This window comes from Centruroides vittatus, unplaced genomic scaffold (assembly GCF_030686945.1).
Source record: "Centruroides vittatus isolate TY-2023 unplaced genomic scaffold, ASM3068694v2 contig_551, whole genome shotgun sequence".
Taxonomy (NCBI): Eukaryota; Metazoa; Arthropoda; class Arachnida; order Scorpiones; family Buthidae; genus Centruroides; species Centruroides vittatus.
In genome coordinates, this window is record NW_027122328.1 from 359,446 (window position 1) to 381,169 (window position 21,724).

Sequence of the window (21,724 nt, forward strand, 5' to 3'; positions counted from 1 at the left end):
TACATGGAAACGACTTTTATTCCAATAAAATTAGCTACAAACACATTAGATCTGTACAAAAGTTTTCAGGTGTGATACAGTTATATAGTATACACAAATATATATATATATATATATATAAACTAAAGAAAAAATAGTAAAGAGGCAACTTTACTTTTTGTGCGAACGTTCAGTTACTATAAATCGATAAAAATTTTAAAATTAACGTTTCTAAAATGAGAAAAATGACCTCTTTTTTAAAGTGAAGGAGGTCATTTTGTTTCGATTAAAGCCAGAGAGTACGTTTAACACACAAACGATGGTTATGTATGACCTCAATATACCTGCGAAAATACCCCTCGACAAACCAATTTTTCGTTTCTCTAATATATTTTCTCATCAGAAACTTATAATTTACGATAACATCAACTAAATTTGGCGGTTTTTTATGAAAAATTTCCTCACTCGTTAACATTTCTGGAGCGATTTCCAAGCGCTCAAGTGACATGTATTGCGTGTTGCCCACGACCTCCTTCGATTCTTAACGTAATTACGGGACGAAAATGTTAATTATTTGATTTTATTAATTAAAAAAATATACGAGAAGTTCGGCTCTAAAATATCTTTAAAACGTTGATTATTTTTTTTACCTGATCTTTCTTGAACACTTTTGAAAATGGGTTGCCCATTAAAGTAGACCCCCCGTTTGATTTTTAATTTGAAAAATAGTTAATTAACTAGAAATATAAATATCAAAAAACATATAAAAGTATTCCAAAGCTTTAAAAGCACAGCATATAAACTTTAAGAGTATACAAATACGGTTAATAGTTCATACACAATACATAATTTAAGTACAGTACATCGAATGGAACATTGAAATTCGTTGGTTACATACAACTCACAGCTGAAATTTTATCATTTTTGCGTTTTCTTACAGTGAAAAACATACAAATTGCATGTTTTTGATGAAAGCTATTTGAAAAAATGGACGAATGTGTGTAATTTGTAAACATTCTGAACATTTTAGAATAAAATACATGGAACTATTTCGTCATTTTTTACAGCAGGAAAAAAAATATTTATTATAAAATATTAAGACGTTTTAATAATAATGCAACATTAATGCAATTTCAAGAATAAAATTAAGATATTTTTTGATCTATGCCTTATGTAGAATATGTATTTTTAACCGACTCGATAGGCTCGGAATGAGAAGAAAGCGCTCAGAAAGTATAACGCAGCATTGATCAATCCAAGAACCTAAAAGATGAGAATTTCTGTCAATAAAAATATGAAAAATTTCCAGAAAAAATCGATAAATTTCAAGATTTACTTACAGCAGCAGCCATTTTTCCTTCGTAACCGTATTCTTTTCTGTGATAACGTGAATCGTTTCTTCTAGACACGACAATCAAAAGAGCTAAACCGGCGCTCAAGTAGAAGATGAAAGCAAAAACATGGTACACAAATTCCTGAAAACATACGTAAAAAATGTAAATTAACTTTCTTTAAATTAATTTAAAGAGGATTAATATCTAAGCGAATTATGGATCCTACGAAGTTGGGTACTTTGCATAACCATGAATCCAATCGCGTGCACAATAATGCGTTATTAATTAGTAATTCGTGTGCAATACTTACAAATAATGTCTTAGGTAAGACTGAAGAAGTCATCAAAGAACACATAGATGTCAGGAAGAGGACAAAAGTGGTCAGAAGGAATCCAAAACTGACCAGAAACAGAAGAGTTTCTTCGGATCCTCCATAGAAACCAGTGTACGAGCTCCTTTGGTAATGGGTTCCATAATAACCGATAAGTCCGAGAATAACTGCTCCGATTATCTGTAAAAAGTTTAAAATATTTATTATAATAAAATCTTGTAAGAGAATATTTTAACAGATGCAACACATTTGACAGGTGCAAAAAATTCGTTTTTTTTTTAAACTGGTGATGCGCGACTTCCGGTTTTAAATGAACTCGCCCGGTAGACCTTTGTTTCCGGTTGAAAATGCTGCCAAAAAAGACGAAGTTTACGACAGTACTTTCTACTTTTAAACATATGTCGTTTCAAATTTCGAATATCAAGTTAAGTTCCCTTACAGTCAATGACCCTCTCTTCTACTTAAATTTTTCGGTTCTATTTTAATTAGTAAAATAAATAATGCCGTGTAATTTACTAATCTTAATAATTTTAGCATTTCTTACAATTTTACAACTGTTTATCGTTAATGTGTACGCGTACGGAACTATTACGGGCGTGCGTTTTGATATAGTCGCGTGTACGCGAACGGACGCGCCCATCGCGTCGTCGCACGCGAAAATCCAAATAATTTCCTAAATTATCGGTTTTTTAACTCGAAAAACAAAACAGACTTGTTTTAAAACTCGAAATAGATAAGAAAACAGCTAGCGCTTTCCTGTTATTATTAGTATAAGGTCATAGAACAGTTACGTAATACGTGCGCGACGCATCCACGCGACCATTCGCGACGGCGCGAGTGTAATATAATGAGAATTCAAGCAAATTTCTTCCTCCCGCATAAAAATGAAGAAAAACAACTGTTTTATGTAAAAAATGAGAAGAAGAGAAAGAGTGACGTCATAGTGACATCACTGCTTCATCTAGAAAAATAACAAGCAGACGTAGGATGTAAAGGAAGACAAGTGACCACAGCTTTGACGTCAGCGATTCGAATTTCCGTTTTGGGAATTAAAATAAACAGAAGAAAGAAGAGTAGTCGAATAATAAATTATCGTGTCTGAGTGACTAAATCTATAGAAATTTAATCTAAAATCGTGTTTACATTATCCTGACATCATCGAGATCATTTTTTTTCTTGAAGAAGATTTAGTAATGGATGCGATTCGAAGTGCCATATGCTCTTACAACACTTTAAATCAGTACAAAGGATCAAAGATTACTCTACGGGAGAAAGCACGTGTAGGATGATAATTTAGGGCGGACATAACCGAATACATCTGGTATATTTTTAAACGGGATATAATTTAACCGTTTTAAATTATTATTTACACAAAAAATGATTAGTCAATTTGAAGAATCGACGTCGTTTTTACCCTGTTACACCTGTCAAATTTCGGTCAGAACTACGCCCAAGTGTCCTATTTTCGCCTTTATCCATGTTAGGCAACCATTACGTTCACCCACACTGTAATAGTGCACCGCTCGTCACGTGACGAAGTCACGTGCGATTTTCAAACACTTTATAGAAATAAAAAAGGGAGGGAAATAATACTAAATACATCTTCGCGTGTTCTATAGACTAAAATTAAAATCGATAAGCAGTTACTCGAGCAGGTGAGCGGTATTTTATGAATGTATAAGGGTGACACTTACTGTTTCGAAGAGTTTTAATATCCCATTCCACGTTCTGATGAATCCTGTGTTAACGATAATTGCTGATGTAGATGCAGTAGTTGTTGTTGTTCTAACTGTTACTGTGTGAGACATTGTTCTTGGTGTTATTCGTGTTAAACTCTTCTTACTTACTACACCACTGTTCTACTTCTCGCTTGGTAGACGTTCACCCACGCTACTGCGTGCTTGGATTTCTACACCGCGATGACTTCACTCTCGGTCACGTGATCCGCTCCAATCGACCTGCGCTTCCTCCCATTAGAATCACTCCAAACTGATTTTCTCTCGAAAATTACATGGCTTCAATTTAATTATTTATTTAAAACTTTTGATAGAATCGACAAGAAAATCTGTTTATATTTATTACAGATCCTTTCCATTTTTCTATTATCGTATTGTTAAAGGGAAGGTGTCGTTTAAGTCTTAAAATCTTGCCCGTTTCTTGGGCTTGGGAGTGGTGAAATAGGCCCCAGAGAGTCATAAATAGAGGCAGGACACGATTTGGAGTTTAAAGCCTGTGTTATAAGTCTATAGCCTAAGGCCTCGCGATTTTACACGTATTATTTGGTGGAAGGGGAGGGATCTGAGTCGTTTTCATCTTACTTGTAAAAATTTTAAGTATTTATATACGATTTACACCTAGTTTTACAATATCCTCGATAATAATATAATGGCTAGTCAAACTCAAGGCATTCAGCAGCTATTAGCAGCCGAAAAGAGAGCTGCAGAAAAAGTGGCTGAAGCAAGAAAACGAAAAGCAACTAAACTTAAACAAGCCAAAGAAGAAGCCCAAAGAGAAATTGAAAGGATAAGAGAAGAAAGAGAGAGAGAATTTAAAAAATATGAAGAAAAGCATATGGGATCTCGAGAAGATATAGCTACTAAAATTGAAGCCGACACCCGTATCAGGATAGAAATGATGAATAAAGCTATGAATGTTAACAAAGACAAAGTCATCGAACATCTTCTGACATTAGTTTGTGATATCAAACCAGATGTACACCGTAATCTTAAATTAACAAATGTTCCTCAATAACAGTTATATTATTATTATTTTATCTGTTATTGAGGAGGGCCTGTTATATGTCATAACCTAGGCCTTAGGGCCACGACAAGTCTAAAGTATATAGAGTCACTTCTCTCCGAAAGGCATACAAAATATATAAATAAAAATCAATAAAATTAATAAAAATAAGATTTTTTTTCATTACTTATCAAAAGAAATTTTAATTTATATTGCTTTTGTATCATGTTTTTACATAAAAGACTAAATTTTGGGGCAATCTCTCAGGGTCGTTATATGTTAAACAAGCGCGGCTCATCTCAAGGTTTAAATTTATTATTATTTGATAGAAGGGAAGGGCCTCTTATGTGTTATAACTTAAGGTTACATCCAATTTAAATACGACTGTTGTCATGGGTCAAATAGCCCATTATCTAATATCCCCGTTTCTCAATGGCATGTTATAGATGGGGCCCAAACAAATTTGAATTAGATGGCCCCATATACAGTGTTGAGTTCAGATATTTTTCTTCGGTGAAATTTCTGGAGCATTATTTTCTTATAAAGGATTGGTTTGGGCCCAAACTACTTTTTTGCCCATTTCTTTCGTGTTTTTTAAAGTGTAGAAAGGCTTACATTTTGCAAATTTTGTTCGGTTTTTGCTGCTTTCCTCAAAATTTTTATTATTATTATTATTATTATTATTAAGAATAAAAATGAATGTTTTAAAAATTATTTCTATTGGAAACCATATGAAAAAGTCAAACTAAAAATTCATTTCCTGCAATTACTGTAATGTAGAAATTATTCTTAAAATTATTTCCTGAGATCATAAACGATGATTTCGTATATTTAAATATAAACATGAACTTAAATATTTAAAAATAAAAAAGTAATAGTCATCAGACTCAGAGAGATAAGTAGTCAGTAGGACCATCTGACACGGATCCCCCGCCTCTCAAATTTAATATTTTATACAAAGACAAGATATAAATTAAAGTAAACTACGTCTCTACGGCTTCAGAGAGGATATGACTGGACAAGTGTTAGGGCTTTTCTCAGGCCCTATCACGTGTTCAGATTTTAACAAAAAGGGAGAAAATATTTCAGAAATAAATAAATAAATATAGAAATAAAAATTTTAGATGAATTATTTAGACAATTTTGTTAAGTAATTTATATATTTTTTAACGTTAATAAGTTATAATTATAAACGGTCATTAGCAAAATTAAATAAAAAAATATATTTATTTAATATTTATTAAATTAAAATAATCATTTAAAATATTACATAATTGTAATATTTATTTTAAATACTAAATAAAATTTGTTTTTTTGCTTAAAATAAACATGAAATGTTTAATCGTTTCATCATTCATGAAATAAAATCAAGGTTATTTTGTTTCTAAAACACTTCTTCCTGGAAATTACTCATATAAATAGGCTATAGATTACTTAGATTTGAAATATAGGACCTTAAAATAATTAAAAATGAATATTTTAAAATTATTTTTTAAATAAAAAATTGAGAAATATTTTTAAAAATTGTTAGAGGCCCTAAATTGTTAAAGGCCCGTGTCAGAGGCCTGTATCAGAAACCCTAAAAGCGTGAGGCCTTAAGGCCTCCGCTTTTAGGGTTCTGAGAGTGTGCACTTAAAATCAGACGTGTTCGTCACCAGTGGGAAAGTGTCTATCACATTCAGTGTCTGTTTAACATGCGAACTCTTGTCTACGTACGCAAAATTTTAAAATCATCCCTTATAAATTTATATAAAAGGAGACTCGTAGGTTCGATTTTGTTTCAGGATCTCACTCAACCTAAAACTCAAAACATGTTTTTATTTTAGAAAGACCCGGATTCAAAAGTAGAGCACGTGTATACGAGCTGATACGTAGGATCGATTGTATTGATTCGTAACCTATTAACTAACTGTCCCATTTATTTATTATTAAACACTATTTTTACGAAAGGACACCTTAGTGACACCTCAATTTTACCCATTATGGACGAGTCCGACTTACAATGGGGTCGTTCAATACAGGAAAAGAGCTAGAACTATTCATAAGAATGAAGATCGGGATTGGATTGGAATTAACAATGAGAAGAGGATGCTTAATATACTTGGCCATCTCACAAGAAGGAAGATAATTTGGTGGGATCTCAAGCAGGTTTCAAACTTAAGACACGAAGTCTTACCACAAATATCGATTTCTGTTGTTAAGTTATATAAGGATCGCTTTGAGGTGTAAGCGATGCAAGTTTAAACTTCAGTCTTCCTTTGGTTATATTCAATGGTTATGCTGTACAATATGAATATGAATTGAACAATGATGTCTTAATCCAATGTTTGTATGCTTAATTTACAAAGAGCATATATGTGTGTTCGTTAGTAAATTAAGCATGTAACGTTGATATGAGTCAAGCATACAAGCGATCATGGGCAGAAAATTTTCCAGGGGGAGCAAAACTTCAAGACAATTACTTCAATAAATTTTTATTTAATTATTTAATTTTGGGGTATTTTTAAGACAGTCAAAGCGTTCCATAGTCGAGGGTTTAGGTTACATATAATTTGTGGATTTTTTTTACTTGATACCAGGGAGGAGCAAGTGTCCCGTTTGCCACCTTCTGCATAGGCCCATATATTATATACTACATTACAAATACATATTTGCTAAATTATGTTTTGTTTCTTCAACTTGAGGTATTACTTCCATCAGTATAATTTTTATAATTAATTCATTAAAGCAGAGACCCTGTTATATGTATGTTTGTTGTGTATTCTGTAAATAAAATCTTGTATCAAATAAGTTTTTCCTCTCATTCGAATAATGAATCATTTTACCCATCCGTATCCCTTTTGTACTTCCTCTTGATTCGCCTTTCCTCTTTCAAAGAACATGGGCGCTGTCACTTCCTCGCGCACCCAAAGAGCATCCACTAATAGAAAAGACAAATTTTAACCTTGTTTATATTTAATTTTCGACTGCAATCGATCTTGAATAAGACCATCCACGTCTTAAACGATACTGTCGTTATCTAAAACAATATATTATATTTTACTCTTTCTGTGGACTCTTAGATCCATCTTAGACCCTTCTAAGATGGATCCAAGGGCAATGGATCTGAAAATTGAAAGTAATTTATTTAAAATTTTGCACTTAAATATATTATAAATGGTTTAAGTTATCTTTTATATACAGAAAAATGATTTCGTTACTCGCAACACTATCAGTTCTTATTTCTGAAGATATTAACTACTTTGCTTAACTTCTCTCTTTCTAGAACCTGTTCTTTTCTATTTTATTTTAAAAGACATAATATTTAATATCTAACTTTACAAAATAGCCAGTCTTCTTCAATCTGCTTACACTTATTAGCATGCAGTTTGTTTATTTTTAGATGAGTTATTGAAGTGCTGACTAATCCGTATCAGGCCGATGGCTTATCTTTTTTTTTGCAGATTCCTGAAGAGTTTTTTTTACATTTTACACTACTGTATATAACATAAATCCTTAAAAACATTTTGAAAAATAAGATTTATTTCCGTTTTGAATAGATACAATAAAATGTTAACCTGTATGAATAATTACAGTCCTGAAAAAGGATAAAGGTAATTTAAAATTCAACACATTTTTCTACTTAAAGACAGCTTCTACAGCCGGTAATTAAAGTAATATCTACCTGTTTTAAGAATCCGCATACTGATAAGACCTTTATAATTACAGTATAAAGTAGGAATTATTCTTAGTTGTAATAATATTTTTCGTCACATACAGATAAGATTACACATTTCCGATAAGTAGGCGCAAATGCATCAATATTTAATGTAGATAAATAATTTTGTTTCATAATGATTGAAATACTATTTTAAACAACTTGGAGAACTTTATTTATCAATTATTAACGTTATTATGATAAAAATGATATATTTTTTCTTCACACGACTTCACAAATTTTCCCCAAATATCCCTTTCTTTTGATTGCAGCTGTAGTTTTGGAGTCCGGAGTTTATTATTAAGATTGATAGAAATTATAATTTTTGTTTCATTTATATTATAAAAAAAGAGTAATTTTATGTAAATATTATGATTATAACTGTAAATTCTCAAATAATATAATGACAGTAAAATATTCTCGACTATCTGACGTTGAAATTTCCTGTTGTTTTAGCATTAATATAACCTTTCGAGAGCTTCAGGGAAACGAGTTTGCTGTTATTTTACTGCATTTTCGTGTTTAAATCGTCTGTCCGTCGCTTTGTATTTTTACAAACGATTTTGTTAACGAAAAATTAATTATTTTCTATTTATTAAAGTAATTTTTTTTTGTTTTTTAATATTAAAAAGTTATTCTGTACATTCCTTATATATGCAGTTATTGAGCCACCTCCCTTCATGTTGTGTGTGTGTATGGCAAGATTTTGTTCACCCTCTTTGAGACTTAATAACTCCTGTGCTTTTAGTCGAAAATTTCTGAAATTTTGCAGAAAGATTTGTTTATTAGGGGGATTGATGCTATTAAATTTTAGTGAGTAAAGGTCGAGGGAGTGGAGAGATAAAGCGGTTCGTGTAGGATCGAGCTTAATGATGATTTTTACTCGTTATTAGCATTTACAATAGTTTTAAAAAACCCATCCCTACCCTCAAAATTAAGCTTTTTGCCATTTTATAATAGTTAAAAATATAAAAAGTTTTAAAAATAAAATATGATAAGAGATGGCGCCACTAAGTGTCGCCGGGAGAGTTAAGCAACTCGTTGCTAGATTTTTTTTTTTTTTTTTTAAATTAGGAGATGATTACAATAAAATTTTTAACAACATATTTATAAACGTTTTATTAGGAAACTTTACTATAATATAAAAATTTAAGTCTACTCTGACATAGAAATATTTCTTTTATTTAAAAGAATAATACAATAAAATATGTAAAATTTTGAGGCCCTACTTCTCTCCAAAACTCATAAAAGCACATTTTATAAATCTGAAAGGTCTCAGTGTTTCCACGAAATATATAAAACGTATCTTTAAGAATTTCGTTGAGAGGTGAGGCCCCAAAATTGTGAATGACCTCAGCCCCTCTTTTCTCTGAAGTCCCTAAAATTTATATATATAAATTTTAGGAGTCTCATTCTATCGGAGCCTCATTAAATTAATTTTTATATAAATACATAGAAGTAAACAAAATTTATATTGAGTTAATCTTTTAATTTCTCTTTCAATATATTTTATCTACAGATATTTATTATTTTTTAAATAATAAAATCATTAAAATTTGTTGTAACATGCCTTTAATGACCCATATCTTATCGCAAGACGAATAAATTTAAAATTACAATAAAACCTCTGGACAACGACCACAGACGGGAACATTAAAAATGGTCGTTGTTCGGAGGTGGGCCGTTATTTGCAGGTTATTTTGTAAAAACTGTGATATTACTTCAATGTTTTCTCGATCTTTTTGGGGATCGCGACCTACTTATTGAGTAATAGTAACACGCAAATTATATAGAACCTCTATTCAACATTTTTATGTATATTATTTCGCAAATTTTGTATTAATTTAATATATATATATATATATATTAAATAGAGATTGTAGAATTTTATGTAAATATAAACTTTGAAAGAAAGCAATTCTAAAGATTAAAGAGCTTAATCCTTGTTTAAATTTTAATCTTCAGATAATTTCCACTTTTATTTAATAATGAATAAGGCTATTTAGATTTATCTTAATAATTAAATTTTTAAATGTTAAAAAATTAATTTTCGTTATTTAGTAATTGACTTATTACTGATTAAAGCCTGAAATGGGAGAAATGAAGTCCGAATTAATTATAAATGTGAGTCCCCACCTCTCTCTGAAAGACAAAAATATATGAATAAAATAGATTTTTCGAAAGAAATTTTTGATTTAGGTTGCATTTATTTACATAAAAATTTTGGTTTTCTCGATGGCGGGGGCATGAACCAAATGCCCTTTTGAATTTCATCTATCTGAATGGAATTGATGGAATAAGACAATGCAACATTTGGGCTATCTGCCAAAAGGGGTTGGAAACTGACTCCTATTTAGGTGCCAATCACGTGAAGAAAAACGCATGACTAGGCACGTGGAGATTTTTCTTCACGTGCGTAGTCCGCTAGTAAGGTGTGAACCCTCGACTAGTTAGTTCAGTGGTTTATCCACTCGGTCTAGTGTGTTTCATTCTCTCAAGCAATATTATACTTCTAACAATTAAAAACGAGAATAAAAGGTAAACAAGTTTATATAAATGATTATAGAAATTCATTATACATCAAATAAACTTAAGTTTAACATAGAAAATTTCATTCTTACTTCGTCACGTGATCGGAAATGAACCCACGTAAAAAAAATTATAATAATGTTACAGATGTTAGTCAACTTCCTCTGGTTTCAATGCATTTTCTTTATATTTAGACCACTGTTCGGCTTAATTTTACTTTAAATTAAACTAAAATTTTAGTAAATATAAAACTATTAGCTAAATTTTTATAAATTACTACTAGAAAAATAATTTTTCTGTATTTTACAAAGGTGGATGACAGTGTAATCTTTAAAAATGTATCAAAATTTATTCTTAAAAATAAAATTATTTGCTTTTATATCGAAGATTTAATTTATAAATTACGTAATATAATTTGTTTCATACAGAAAATAATTTTAATCTCTCATTTTTTAAATTAATTATTAAAATAAAATTAATAATAAACTGTACAAAGTTCTTCGGCCAGACAAACATCTGATTAATATTATATTACAATTGGGAATTTCATACTCATGTTGCATTTATGTGAGTGAATGTTAACAATATAAATTTTTATCAGAAATTTCCCAGAACCAAGGCCGTGGAAAGAAGAAAAAAACTGGGATATTTCCTCAGGCCTCGAGAGAATTTAGAGGCCCTTCGTGGTTCTTTTTACAAGCAAAAGAGACTGTCCTAACTCAGGCCCTGCTCAAGGCTTGTACTGTATTGTACATATCTGAAGATTCTATCTGTCAGCATTGTGATAAAATTTCAAAAGATTGACAGTTTTAAGCATTGTCAATCTAACATTTTTTAGGGCCTCGAGCTTCAGGGCCTCAAACAGGTACTTATATATATTGTATTTGTCGATACTACATCTTGGTCTAGTGTTCGAAATCCAGTATTATTCAGAATTCTACAACCTCAAGGATCGTGTGATCTGAATCTTGCATTATATAAATTTGTATAAAAGGGTCTCTCAAGTCTACATTTACCCAAGTCCTTGAAATATCAAATCACAATGGTTTAGAAGCAATTTTTGAAATTTTGAACAAGAAAGTTATTTAAATTAAAGTACTCCTACTCAGTGTTGTCTAGGGAGATATTTAACGGTTCAAATGTAACAAAATTTGGCACTGTGACATTTCAGGACACGCGGAAGATATTACCAAATTCACCACTACGGCACTTTTGGCGTTGCATGCAACAAACATTTAATTGTACAGGAGAATTTAGCGATGCAAACACACTGTTCAATATGGCCATCATTACGAAGGTGTAACAGTATAAAAATCATACTCTTTAAGATCACGAGGGTATCAGCATCAAAAGCGCCATAGTGGCGAGCTTTGGTACTAATTAATTTTTACACGGAAATGTCTTCCGCGTATCCCGAAATGCTACCAAACTAGATTTAGATGCATTTGGACTGATAAATAATTATAATTTCACTTACTTTTTATTTAATATTCAAAGAAAAATTTACAAATTTGACAATACATCAGACGTTATTTATTACATAAAAATATTGCTTACAAAATTTATTTTCACATTTTGTAAAAAATGTTTATTGTTTTCTATAATTTAAAATAAAATAATAATTATTTAAGGATGTAGAATATCCTTTGAATTATTATCATCATCGCATTACGTATTATTTATTATTATTTAGCAGTCTACTGTATATATATAGGCCTTTATATATCGCTGGATACAATATGGAAGTATTATGTAAATTCGCACTAAAGACATGGTTTGCTGATCACCTTGAACACGAATGAGTAAACTTTAGCAAAATTTATATCTACGCTGATGTCATAATCATCGTCACACAATGTCGGAAGTAACGTCATCTTTGCATTCTCTCGCGAGTCATGTTTTGCATATATATCAATGTCAGATGAAGCAGGAATTTTAGGAACGAACCCACGAGTTTTTAACAATTTTATTTTGCAATTTTCCGGCTTTATCTTAATCAAAATTTGATAGAAACGTATATATATTAAGCCTGTAAAGAAGTTTTAAAATTTTCAAAAGTCTGTCTCAAACGGTCTCCGAGATATTCGCCAAAGACGAAGAACAGACAGACATAAGCTATTGTTTTAAACGTTAAAACCATTTAATAAATTTATGTATTTTTGCAGCTGTGACGAGTCTATTTAATAATATTTTTGTACGAAACGTGATGGAGTTATAAATATCTTTTACGATGTCGATGACCCATTAAACTAATATAATGATAATTATTAGATGACTTTTGTCTCTCTCTGTAAATTAACTCTGATCATAAAATTATTGATCGTCCTAATTAATTTTTCTTCTAGGAATTGTTTATTAAATTTTACTTTTTCTGTTACCATAATTGCGATTATTCATGAATTTTTGGGGGAAGTAAATACGTGTATTACGATTATAAAGTTAAATTTTGAGGTCCATTTTGAATTTTAAAGGCGTTAATTCCCGCTTACTCTCGATACAGTGTCAAAGGACCGGCTAAATCATTCGCTATATCGAGTCCAGTGTATTAAATTGTACGAATTAACCCCCTTTAAAGTGTAGAATTACTAAATTAATTCTATATAAGTAATTATAGAATTAATTCGTATTTAAATTTGGTTATTTCCTCTCGATTAATGAAAGGAAACTTTCTGTGTATGAATTTCAGATCATAAAGCTGACGATTTGAATATTAAATTTTAGATTTTATATGCTATTTTAGAAAGTTGTTTAAATTCTATATTGTTTTTTCCATATTTTAAAGAATGTTAACTCTATTCACTAACGAATGAAATAATTTTCCAACAAAAATACTCCTCCAATCCATGGGATTATTACCATAGATTCAGACATACCGATTCTCATAGAAAAGAATTTATTTAAAAATATAATTAGAAAGATAATAATTAAACTCATAGATAGAAATATCTACGAGTTAAATTTACAAACTTACTTCACTTACTTTTAAGTACGAAATAATTCAGAAAGTTATGAGTAATCCCATAATCTAGAAGATTTTTTTTTTTCTCCTATTGGGTGTTGACCAGTAACGTGTTATCCTATGGGAAAAAAGGGCAATTGGTTTGTGGACCCTTATTGATGGGGCTCCAATCAATCTTTCATAGGAAAATATCTCCCTCAAAAAATTCCTTCGAAGAAAAGTGTCAATACTGTATATGGGGTCCCCCAATTCAAATACACCTGGGCCCCACGAATCTATAACGCCCTACTGGTGTTGATTATAGTCTTATCCACCCTCCCCACTCTCTGATTATTTGATTTTCCAACCTTCCCCTACAGTTTTCTACTTCTATATTCATATCTACATGTACAGTACTTTCTATACTATCAGTTCAACTCTTCTCTCTCTACACCTGGCATACAACAGCGTTAACGCCTCCAAAGGGCGGTTTCTAAGATTGAGAAACACTGGTGTAGAAGATTATTTATTTACTCCAACACGTTAAATTGTAAGTTAAATTCGAACAAAACATACGAAATTATTTCTACAACACGAGACTCGAGCATAAGAATTTAATTAAAAATTGGATCATATCGAGTAGTGTGTATCCTATTTAAAACAAGAAGTAAAAATCAAATAAAAGAGAATTTAATATAACGGAACAGGACCAAAAAAAAATTTTTAAACGAAAACAGCTTCTTATGATTTCATTACATCTTTTCTTAATTAAATGATCATAACCGTTGCCGTTGCTCAACTACCAAAATATTTACAATGTGCGACGTGGGCAGAGATTTTTCTCTTTATGACGTCACACTTCGGTACGTAGTGTTCGGTTTAAAATCCGATAGAGTGAAGCGATTCGCGGCGAGTCGAAGAAAAATTCTGAAAAATGCCACACACGGTTACGGTTCGCACTACCACGACCGCCACAACTGGAACTTTCAATGCCGGATTTTTAAAATCATGGCCCGGAATATTGAAATTACTCGAAACGGTAAGTTAAAACCATTTCAATACACTCGTAAATTCAATATTTCAATATGTTCTTAGATAATGTTGGATGCGTTTCGCTGCTAATTAGTGTGTTTTTAATGAATTTTAATGATAAATTTTCACTTTAGTAATAATATAATATTGTTATATATCAATTTACTTGATAGATTTTAAATATATTAAAATAAAATTTCATTATTTACCGTAACCTTTTTGAACTAGTGGCACACTTGTAAATTTTAGTGGTACGCAAATGAGCCAGTCTTACATGCATAAACAATATGAGATGGTGAAATCTGCATTATTTAAATGTGAAAAATATATTTAAAAAAGCAGAAAAAAATTACTATTTTTAAAATTTTCTTTCGAAATTTTATCATACTCCTATGAGAATTTGTGGCACACCGATTGTGAACCACTAATGTACCGTAAAATCACTAAGTATTCTGTATCCGATATTAGAATGGGACCCGGTTACACTGTGCAAAACCTATATTTACCCCTGTAACACTCTGGATCTAGCCACTAACCTATGGATCAAAGAAAAACTATGTACACATTCATTTTTTCCGTGTTCTTATTTTTTTTAAATTTATTTATTTACAAATGTAAGAGGCCCGAACCACTCTCTGCTTACGCTACTGCAGGCAGTTAAATCTCTTTAGCATCCGACGAAGCATTCTGCTTCAGAAAACTCGAAAATTAAGTCAGTTTTGTAGTATATTTCATGGAAAACTCTCGTGTTAAAATTATACAAGCCCACATTCTCTATATTTAGAGATGATAGAATATTACAGTAGTTCCTTTTATTATGATGATTCACAACATTTTGCAAGTGAAACGTCAAAATTTAATCTATTTTTAGCTCTTTAAGAACGGAAGAAAACACTACTTTAGACTTTTCTTTCGGTCGCCATTCCAAAATGGATAACTTTTTTCGAAACTTTAATTTTTATTAACGACTTTTGAACACAGCATTAATTAGTTACAGTAGAATTCCCGTCAGAATTGAAGTTTATCGAGTAATGCTCGAACGATTTTCACGGAAATAATCATATCCTGTCGACTGCAAATTTTAATTATTCTATTGAAACGTAAAAAAATTTCAAACAATTGCAATTTACTTTTCTTCCAGAATTTCGCCAAGTGCAAGACACGAACAATAGAATATTTCTAATTAATTAATTGTTATGGGTGTATTTGTAGTATCGTATGTTACACACGTTCCCTCAAAATCGAACACGTGAGCAAAATGTAGGACATGTTTACCGTATTTTTAGGTCATAAATTTACTTTTAGTTCCTGTAAGATGATAGAGGTGAAGATAACAAGGTTTACACCTGACGTTTACATTATAATAAAGATGAATGATGATAGATGTTGAGTGATGACGTCACTTATGAGTAAATATAATACACCGAAAGCATTTTAACTCGAGTGAATTTAGACTAAATCTAATCCATAAATTTACACGCTTTTTGAATAACATATTTGTGTGTTTAGTAGTGTTCATTTCCGCTCGATTTTAACGCCATCTGTAGTCCGAAATATCAAATAATGGTTCTTTTATAATTAAATTTTTGGTGTTTCAAGTGTCATACTTGAAAATAATTTAAATAAGTACATAATATATTAAAAAATATATGAACAAATTAAGAATTCTATTATTTTTATATTAATATGTTCTGTGTGAAGGAGGTTTGTTCGTTTTCTAGGATTTTTATACACGAAAGGGTTCAAGTGAGTTATACGACAAATTTTGTCATTTTATACTTAGTTATTTTATGTATAGACGTTTTTTGAAGCTTTTTAATTAAATTTACATATTCATTTTCGTAGTAAAGCTAATATTCGCTGCATTTAAACATAATTAAATGTGAAAATAATACTTAAACACTGGCACACTTTCCTCTGAAGGTTAGTCAAAATTGAATTCGAAATTCTGTCACTACAAATGGCGGGTCAAACACTTAATTTAATTAAGGAAAACCAAGATTATGTTCTTAAATATCCAACCAAGACAATCCTCAAAGAAATGGGATTGTACACTCGAGAAATTGTTAAAAGGAAACATCTTTAACATGAAAACTTATTAAATAATTCGAAATTTTTCTTATATTTTTTAGGTGATTGGGGCTGTTGTTTTAGGTCTCGTAGCATATTATGGAACCCATTTTAATAATCATTCCATAGATGGTTTCGGAGCTAAATCGGAACATACTTACCTTTTCCTGGTTTCATTCGGATGTCTTCTACCCACACTTCTCCTCCTGGTTACTTCCGTATCTTCGGTGATGTCATCAACCCTTATACCAAAAACGCTTTTCGTAAGTAATCCCATGAAAAATTCTTAAAATTCTATTACGTAGAATTATAATTATATGATTATTTTAGGAAGTGGTCTTCAACGTGTTTGCATTCCTGCTTTATCTAAGTGCCGGTTTGGCATTGCTGATTGTTTTAATTAAACAGAAGCAGCATTATCTGAAAGATGCTGAACACGATGGCAAAATCGCAGCTTCGGTATGTTTAATAAACGATATTTTCCAAAATTTCATCACCTTTAAGCATTGTACTAAGAACCTAGATTGATCACTACGTTATTTTATATGATAAAAGTTAATATTTATTAATTTTTAAATGTTTTTTTTCCTAGGTATTGGGCTTGATAAATGCGGTTTTATACGCCATAAGCACTTCGTTTTCGTATAAAGCTTACAAGAATACTTGCAGTTAATCGTTTACAGAAGTACAAAAATTATGTTCAACGGTTTATAAAGTTCGTATAGCTTCGAAGCAATGTAATTTGGCTTATATACGCCACACATAAAGGAATATTGTAAAAAAAAAAACAGAAAGCAATAACAATTTTTAATATATTTTTTGTAATCTTTATTAAAGTATTATCAGAAAGGATGTATTTATGATAATTTTTTCCTAATGAATGAAGTGTTTTGATGTTATCTAAAATATTTAGTTCCTATTTAGGTTAAATACCTTATTTATTAGTAAGCGTTTACATTTTTTCCCTATCTAATCATTATTAAAACTTGAATAAAGTAAACATAAAGTTAATTCAAATAAAATGTTACTAAATATTATCAAAATAATAGAAAAATTTTGTATCCGATTACGTACAGATAAATATATCAATAAGAAGAAAAATAATTGAAACCAAACCGATAAAAACTCTGGTGTTAAACACAGTTATTTTTTATTTAATAAAATCGTATTTTTAATTTAAATCTTAATTAAATAATTATATAAAATAAATATATGAATTCGTTAATAAAAGCTTTAGCTTTCCCACAACTGTTCTTATAACGAGAGCTTAGCTGTATAGTAAATTACAGTTCACATTCGTATTCATTTCAAGAAATATTTTAACGTTAGGCAACTTTACAATTAATATTTTTAATTTAGAGACTCAAAATTTTTAATGATAAAAAAGGTTCATAATTTGTTATAAATTACCGAAAAGAGAAAGGAAAATTTAAAGCACCTTATTATTACTTCAAATACCTCGATATAGTGTAGCACTGTAGGGTCACCCTTGTACAGTACCAATCGATACCCTTAAGCGGAACTTCTTCAAAAATATTTAACGAAACTGAATTTCTTTTGCTCAGTTTTCATCACGTTTTCTGTAATATATACGGTTTTTGTAATTATTATGTAGTTTTGGGCTTTAAAATTTGAATAATTACAGATATTTTTTCCCGTATGTAATGCGAAGTATCTTCTGAAATTCGTGTTTAAAAAATATCACCATAGAAAACACTGCAGAACTACGGATTCATCTCAGTATGATATGCAAATTTTGCCGGATAAACGAGCCAATGGCATTGCCAAGTTTCATTTGAAACCAGCCCATTGTTTCCGCGCACAAACGCATAATTGCCTTAACCGTTTGTCTGTCGCAGTTTTTTTCTTACCATATTTGGTTTAATGTCTTTATAAAACAATAAATTTGATTATCGGTAGGAAAGTTCAAAACTTCACACCAGAGTATTTAACGAAAAATTAAGAATAATTTCTCAAATTATAGAAAAAATTATATATAATATATGCCAATAGATGGCACTAGGTAACTATACCTACAGATAAATCTATTGACAGGATTTATAATTTATATTGACAATTCTTTGTAATTTCGGTATTAAAATTAAATTAACTGTTTTATGTTCTAAAAAATGTTTTCCGGATTTTATTCATTTATTTAGTTTTTGCTTTTCTCTCTTCCAGATTGTAGTAAATGGAAAAATGAATAAAACAAACAGCTTTAATACCAAAGTAAACATTTTATTTTGCCCGAAACGTTGATAAATAAAATATGTTTTTGATACATAGGCTGGTCTAGAAGTTAGTTAACAAGTATAGAGGCTATCTAATTCTCCAAAAAACTTCACAGTTAATTGACTGTCTTTTGAATCTAATTTTAATTTTAATCTAATTGTTTTGTATACCTACAGGGTCTACAAAACAAAAATTAATATGTAATAATGAAAACAATATTAAGGTTTACATGGTTGAACATAAAATACGTTTTGAATGAACTCACTACATTAATGTTGAGCCAAAGTACACCAGTAACACTTTCAAGACGTCCATTCACTACTACCACAGTTCTGCATTCTGCACTATACACACAGTTGAGTACAATATGTGTACATTCACACGCGTGTGTATGACGCCCATTAGATGCACGTGCGAGCAACAATACTCGATTTACTATTTTATTTCATAAAATAAAGGAAAAATAATGGCTATTAAAAAATAAATTTAAAGTACAGTAGCATTGAAATAAAGGATATTGTCACTGTAGATATAATTTAAAAATAAAAGAAACAACTACCAAACTGTTCAAAACGAAAAATAAACCTGTAATAAACCTACAAATAAACCTGTAGTAAACCTACAATAAAACCTGTGTAAACCGACCATAATAAGTATGGTCGGTTTACACAGGTTTTATTGTATCAATACATTAATTGTTAAATTACCGGTGTCCCATTCTTTATTTTAATTTAACGAAAAGACAAAAAATGAACGTAAAATATAGCAAAGCTTTCAAAATTCTTTTTATCTATGTGATTTTTTCGAGACAAATGATCGAACTTTCTAAATTTTGAAGTCATAAAATTATCCCACCAATTTTCCACCTCATTGGTGGAAAATTAGTGGTTTTATCAGTGTGGGTAAAACCACTGAACACTAGTAATTGATTGCTTGGAGCTTTTTTTGTTTTCTTCAAGTGTTTGACATCTGTACAGAGACTAACACCCCTCTTGGTAGGGTGCTATGTGCATTGCCTGTGAGCCCTTCAATCCTGCTAGCCTATATTATTTAGAAATTGTTTAAATAATTTTATTTCTGAAAAATACATTTTCTGTTTACCGTTTAATTCAGTATACTATTTCAGTATATAATATTGACATAGAAAATTTTTCTTTTATTAAAATTTACTGATGTGAAATGCTTAATATTAAATTTCATAAACAATAAAATAAAATACAATGTATAAAATATCATTATCCAGCAGTGAGTAATTATCAAAACAAGTTTTTTATAAGTGAATTGTGGCGAACATTTATCTATCATTATTGAGTGTTGTAACCATTGTAAAATCGTGCTAAATCTACTAACAGCTTGCAATATTAAACACTTTTTAAATATATTTCTTTAATTAAAATATTATTAGATCTTCCGTAAACTTTTTCAATAGTTTCGAAGTTTAATATTTTTATGTTTAATAAATAAGGGACATTCGGTTTATTGCCACACTCGATTAAGCGGCGAACAAATAATAGTCCTGAATCGAAGTTTGCTTGTATCTTATTATTTAATTATAAGACACTCCAACAGTTCCCTTGTTAGTGCCAATAGGGCGGAAAGAATAAAAACAAATAAATAAAAATGTTTTGTAAAAATAAAATATTTGCTGCTCGCTGCGCCAAAAGTGTCATAGTGGTGTGTTTTGGTACACATTTCAAGATTTAGTTGCATTTAGACAGCTGAATATGACAAATATCTTTTTAGATAACGATGAATTAGTATAGATATACCACCGAATTTCCGGCAACTGATGGGCCGGCATCTCTTTTAATCCGAACGAAATTACGTGTGAGAACTTGAAATTCCCGCAGCCACCAAGCCAGTTTACTGGACGACCAAAGATGGCATTGTATGTAAGGCGCACTTATTTACATAATTTACAATGCACTTGTTGGTGGTTTTGTGATATTCGTAGTTTATTTTGCTTAAATGTAACCCTAGCTATGACTTCTAAGAAATATGAAGGTGTCAGTAGTGATGTCAAGAGTAATTTACATTTACTGTTTATTTAAGTTTCTAGCAGTTCATAATATACATTAGTACGTTAGAGGTGTGTTGATGAATTATTATTATATTGTGCGTGACCACAGTTGGTCCGGAAAAATTATTAATTCAGCAATGATTTGGAGCCAAGGATGCCGAAAATTCTTTAGTTTAATTACGATCACCCTGTTTATTAATCTTGTTAAGTAACCACATTGACATTTATGCTACTAAATAATCTTAAAATGCTCGGAAATAACAGTACATAAATGTATAATAATAATAATTGTTATCCTGTAATGTAAAACTCCGGAAGGATATATCAATTTAGTATCAAAATGGTAACGGATATATTAAAAAGTGCATAATCAATAATTTGTTACATGCATTTTAAAATTTTGTAAGCTTATTTTGTAATAAATGTATCCTTTTTAAAAGTATATATAGTTTAATTTATCGAAATAAAGTAAAAATCGTGTTAAGGATTTATCATTGAAATCATTAAAATTAAACATAATTTTCCTATTTAGGACAAAACTATTCGCAAGTAAACTTGCAAATGTAAATACAATAAAACCAAAATCGCACGGTAACGAATAATTTTTCCGGTTTGGCAGGTTGTTTTTAACATAGAAATGTGCTCTGTTTCAAAGAATTTTTTCCTGTTTAGGCAGGTTTCCTTTTTATTCGGGTTTTGCTTTGGACAGGTTATATTGTAACTTGTAAAATTTACTGTATAAAATTTTGTTTTTAGAGATATAAAAATATTTTATGCTCAGTCAAGCTGAGCTAAATTACATGTAATTCCTTCCAGGAAGATT

The 21,724-nt window shown here is 30.3% G+C and overlaps 3 protein-coding genes across 3 annotated transcripts; 2 read left to right on the top strand and 1 right to left on the bottom strand.

The window, feature by feature from the left end:
- LOC136978825 (CKLF-like MARVEL transmembrane domain-containing protein 8) lies at nucleotides 1–3,567 on the bottom strand. The gene is made up of 4 exons (XM_067274644.1): nucleotides 3,339–3,567; nucleotides 1,624–1,824; nucleotides 1,320–1,454; nucleotides 1–1,242 (listed from the first exon to the last, which is right to left on the bottom strand). The coding sequence occupies exons 1-4, from the start codon at nucleotides 3,450–3,452 to the stop codon at nucleotides 1,168–1,170; spliced, it is 525 nt and encodes a 174-aa protein (XP_067130745.1). The 5' UTR covers nucleotides 3,453–3,567; the 3' UTR covers nucleotides 1–1,167.
- A 462-nt stretch (nucleotides 3,568–4,029) lies between these two features.
- LOC136978808 (V-type proton ATPase subunit G-like) lies at nucleotides 4,030–4,395 on the top strand. The gene has a single exon (XM_067274628.1). It carries the CDS (start codon nucleotides 4,030–4,032, stop codon nucleotides 4,393–4,395), a length of 366 nt encoding a protein of 121 aa, XP_067130729.1.
- Nucleotides 4,396–14,398: 10,003 nt separating this feature from the next.
- LOC136978826 (MARVEL domain-containing protein 1-like) lies at nucleotides 14,399–17,501 on the top strand. The gene is made up of 4 exons (XM_067274645.1): nucleotides 14,399–14,586; nucleotides 16,712–16,912; nucleotides 16,980–17,108; nucleotides 17,242–17,501. Exons 1-4 carry the CDS (start codon nucleotides 14,482–14,484, stop codon nucleotides 17,320–17,322), a joined length of 516 nt encoding a protein of 171 aa, XP_067130746.1. The 5' UTR covers nucleotides 14,399–14,481; the 3' UTR covers nucleotides 17,323–17,501.
- The last annotated feature ends 4,223 nt before the right edge of the window (nucleotides 17,502–21,724 follow it).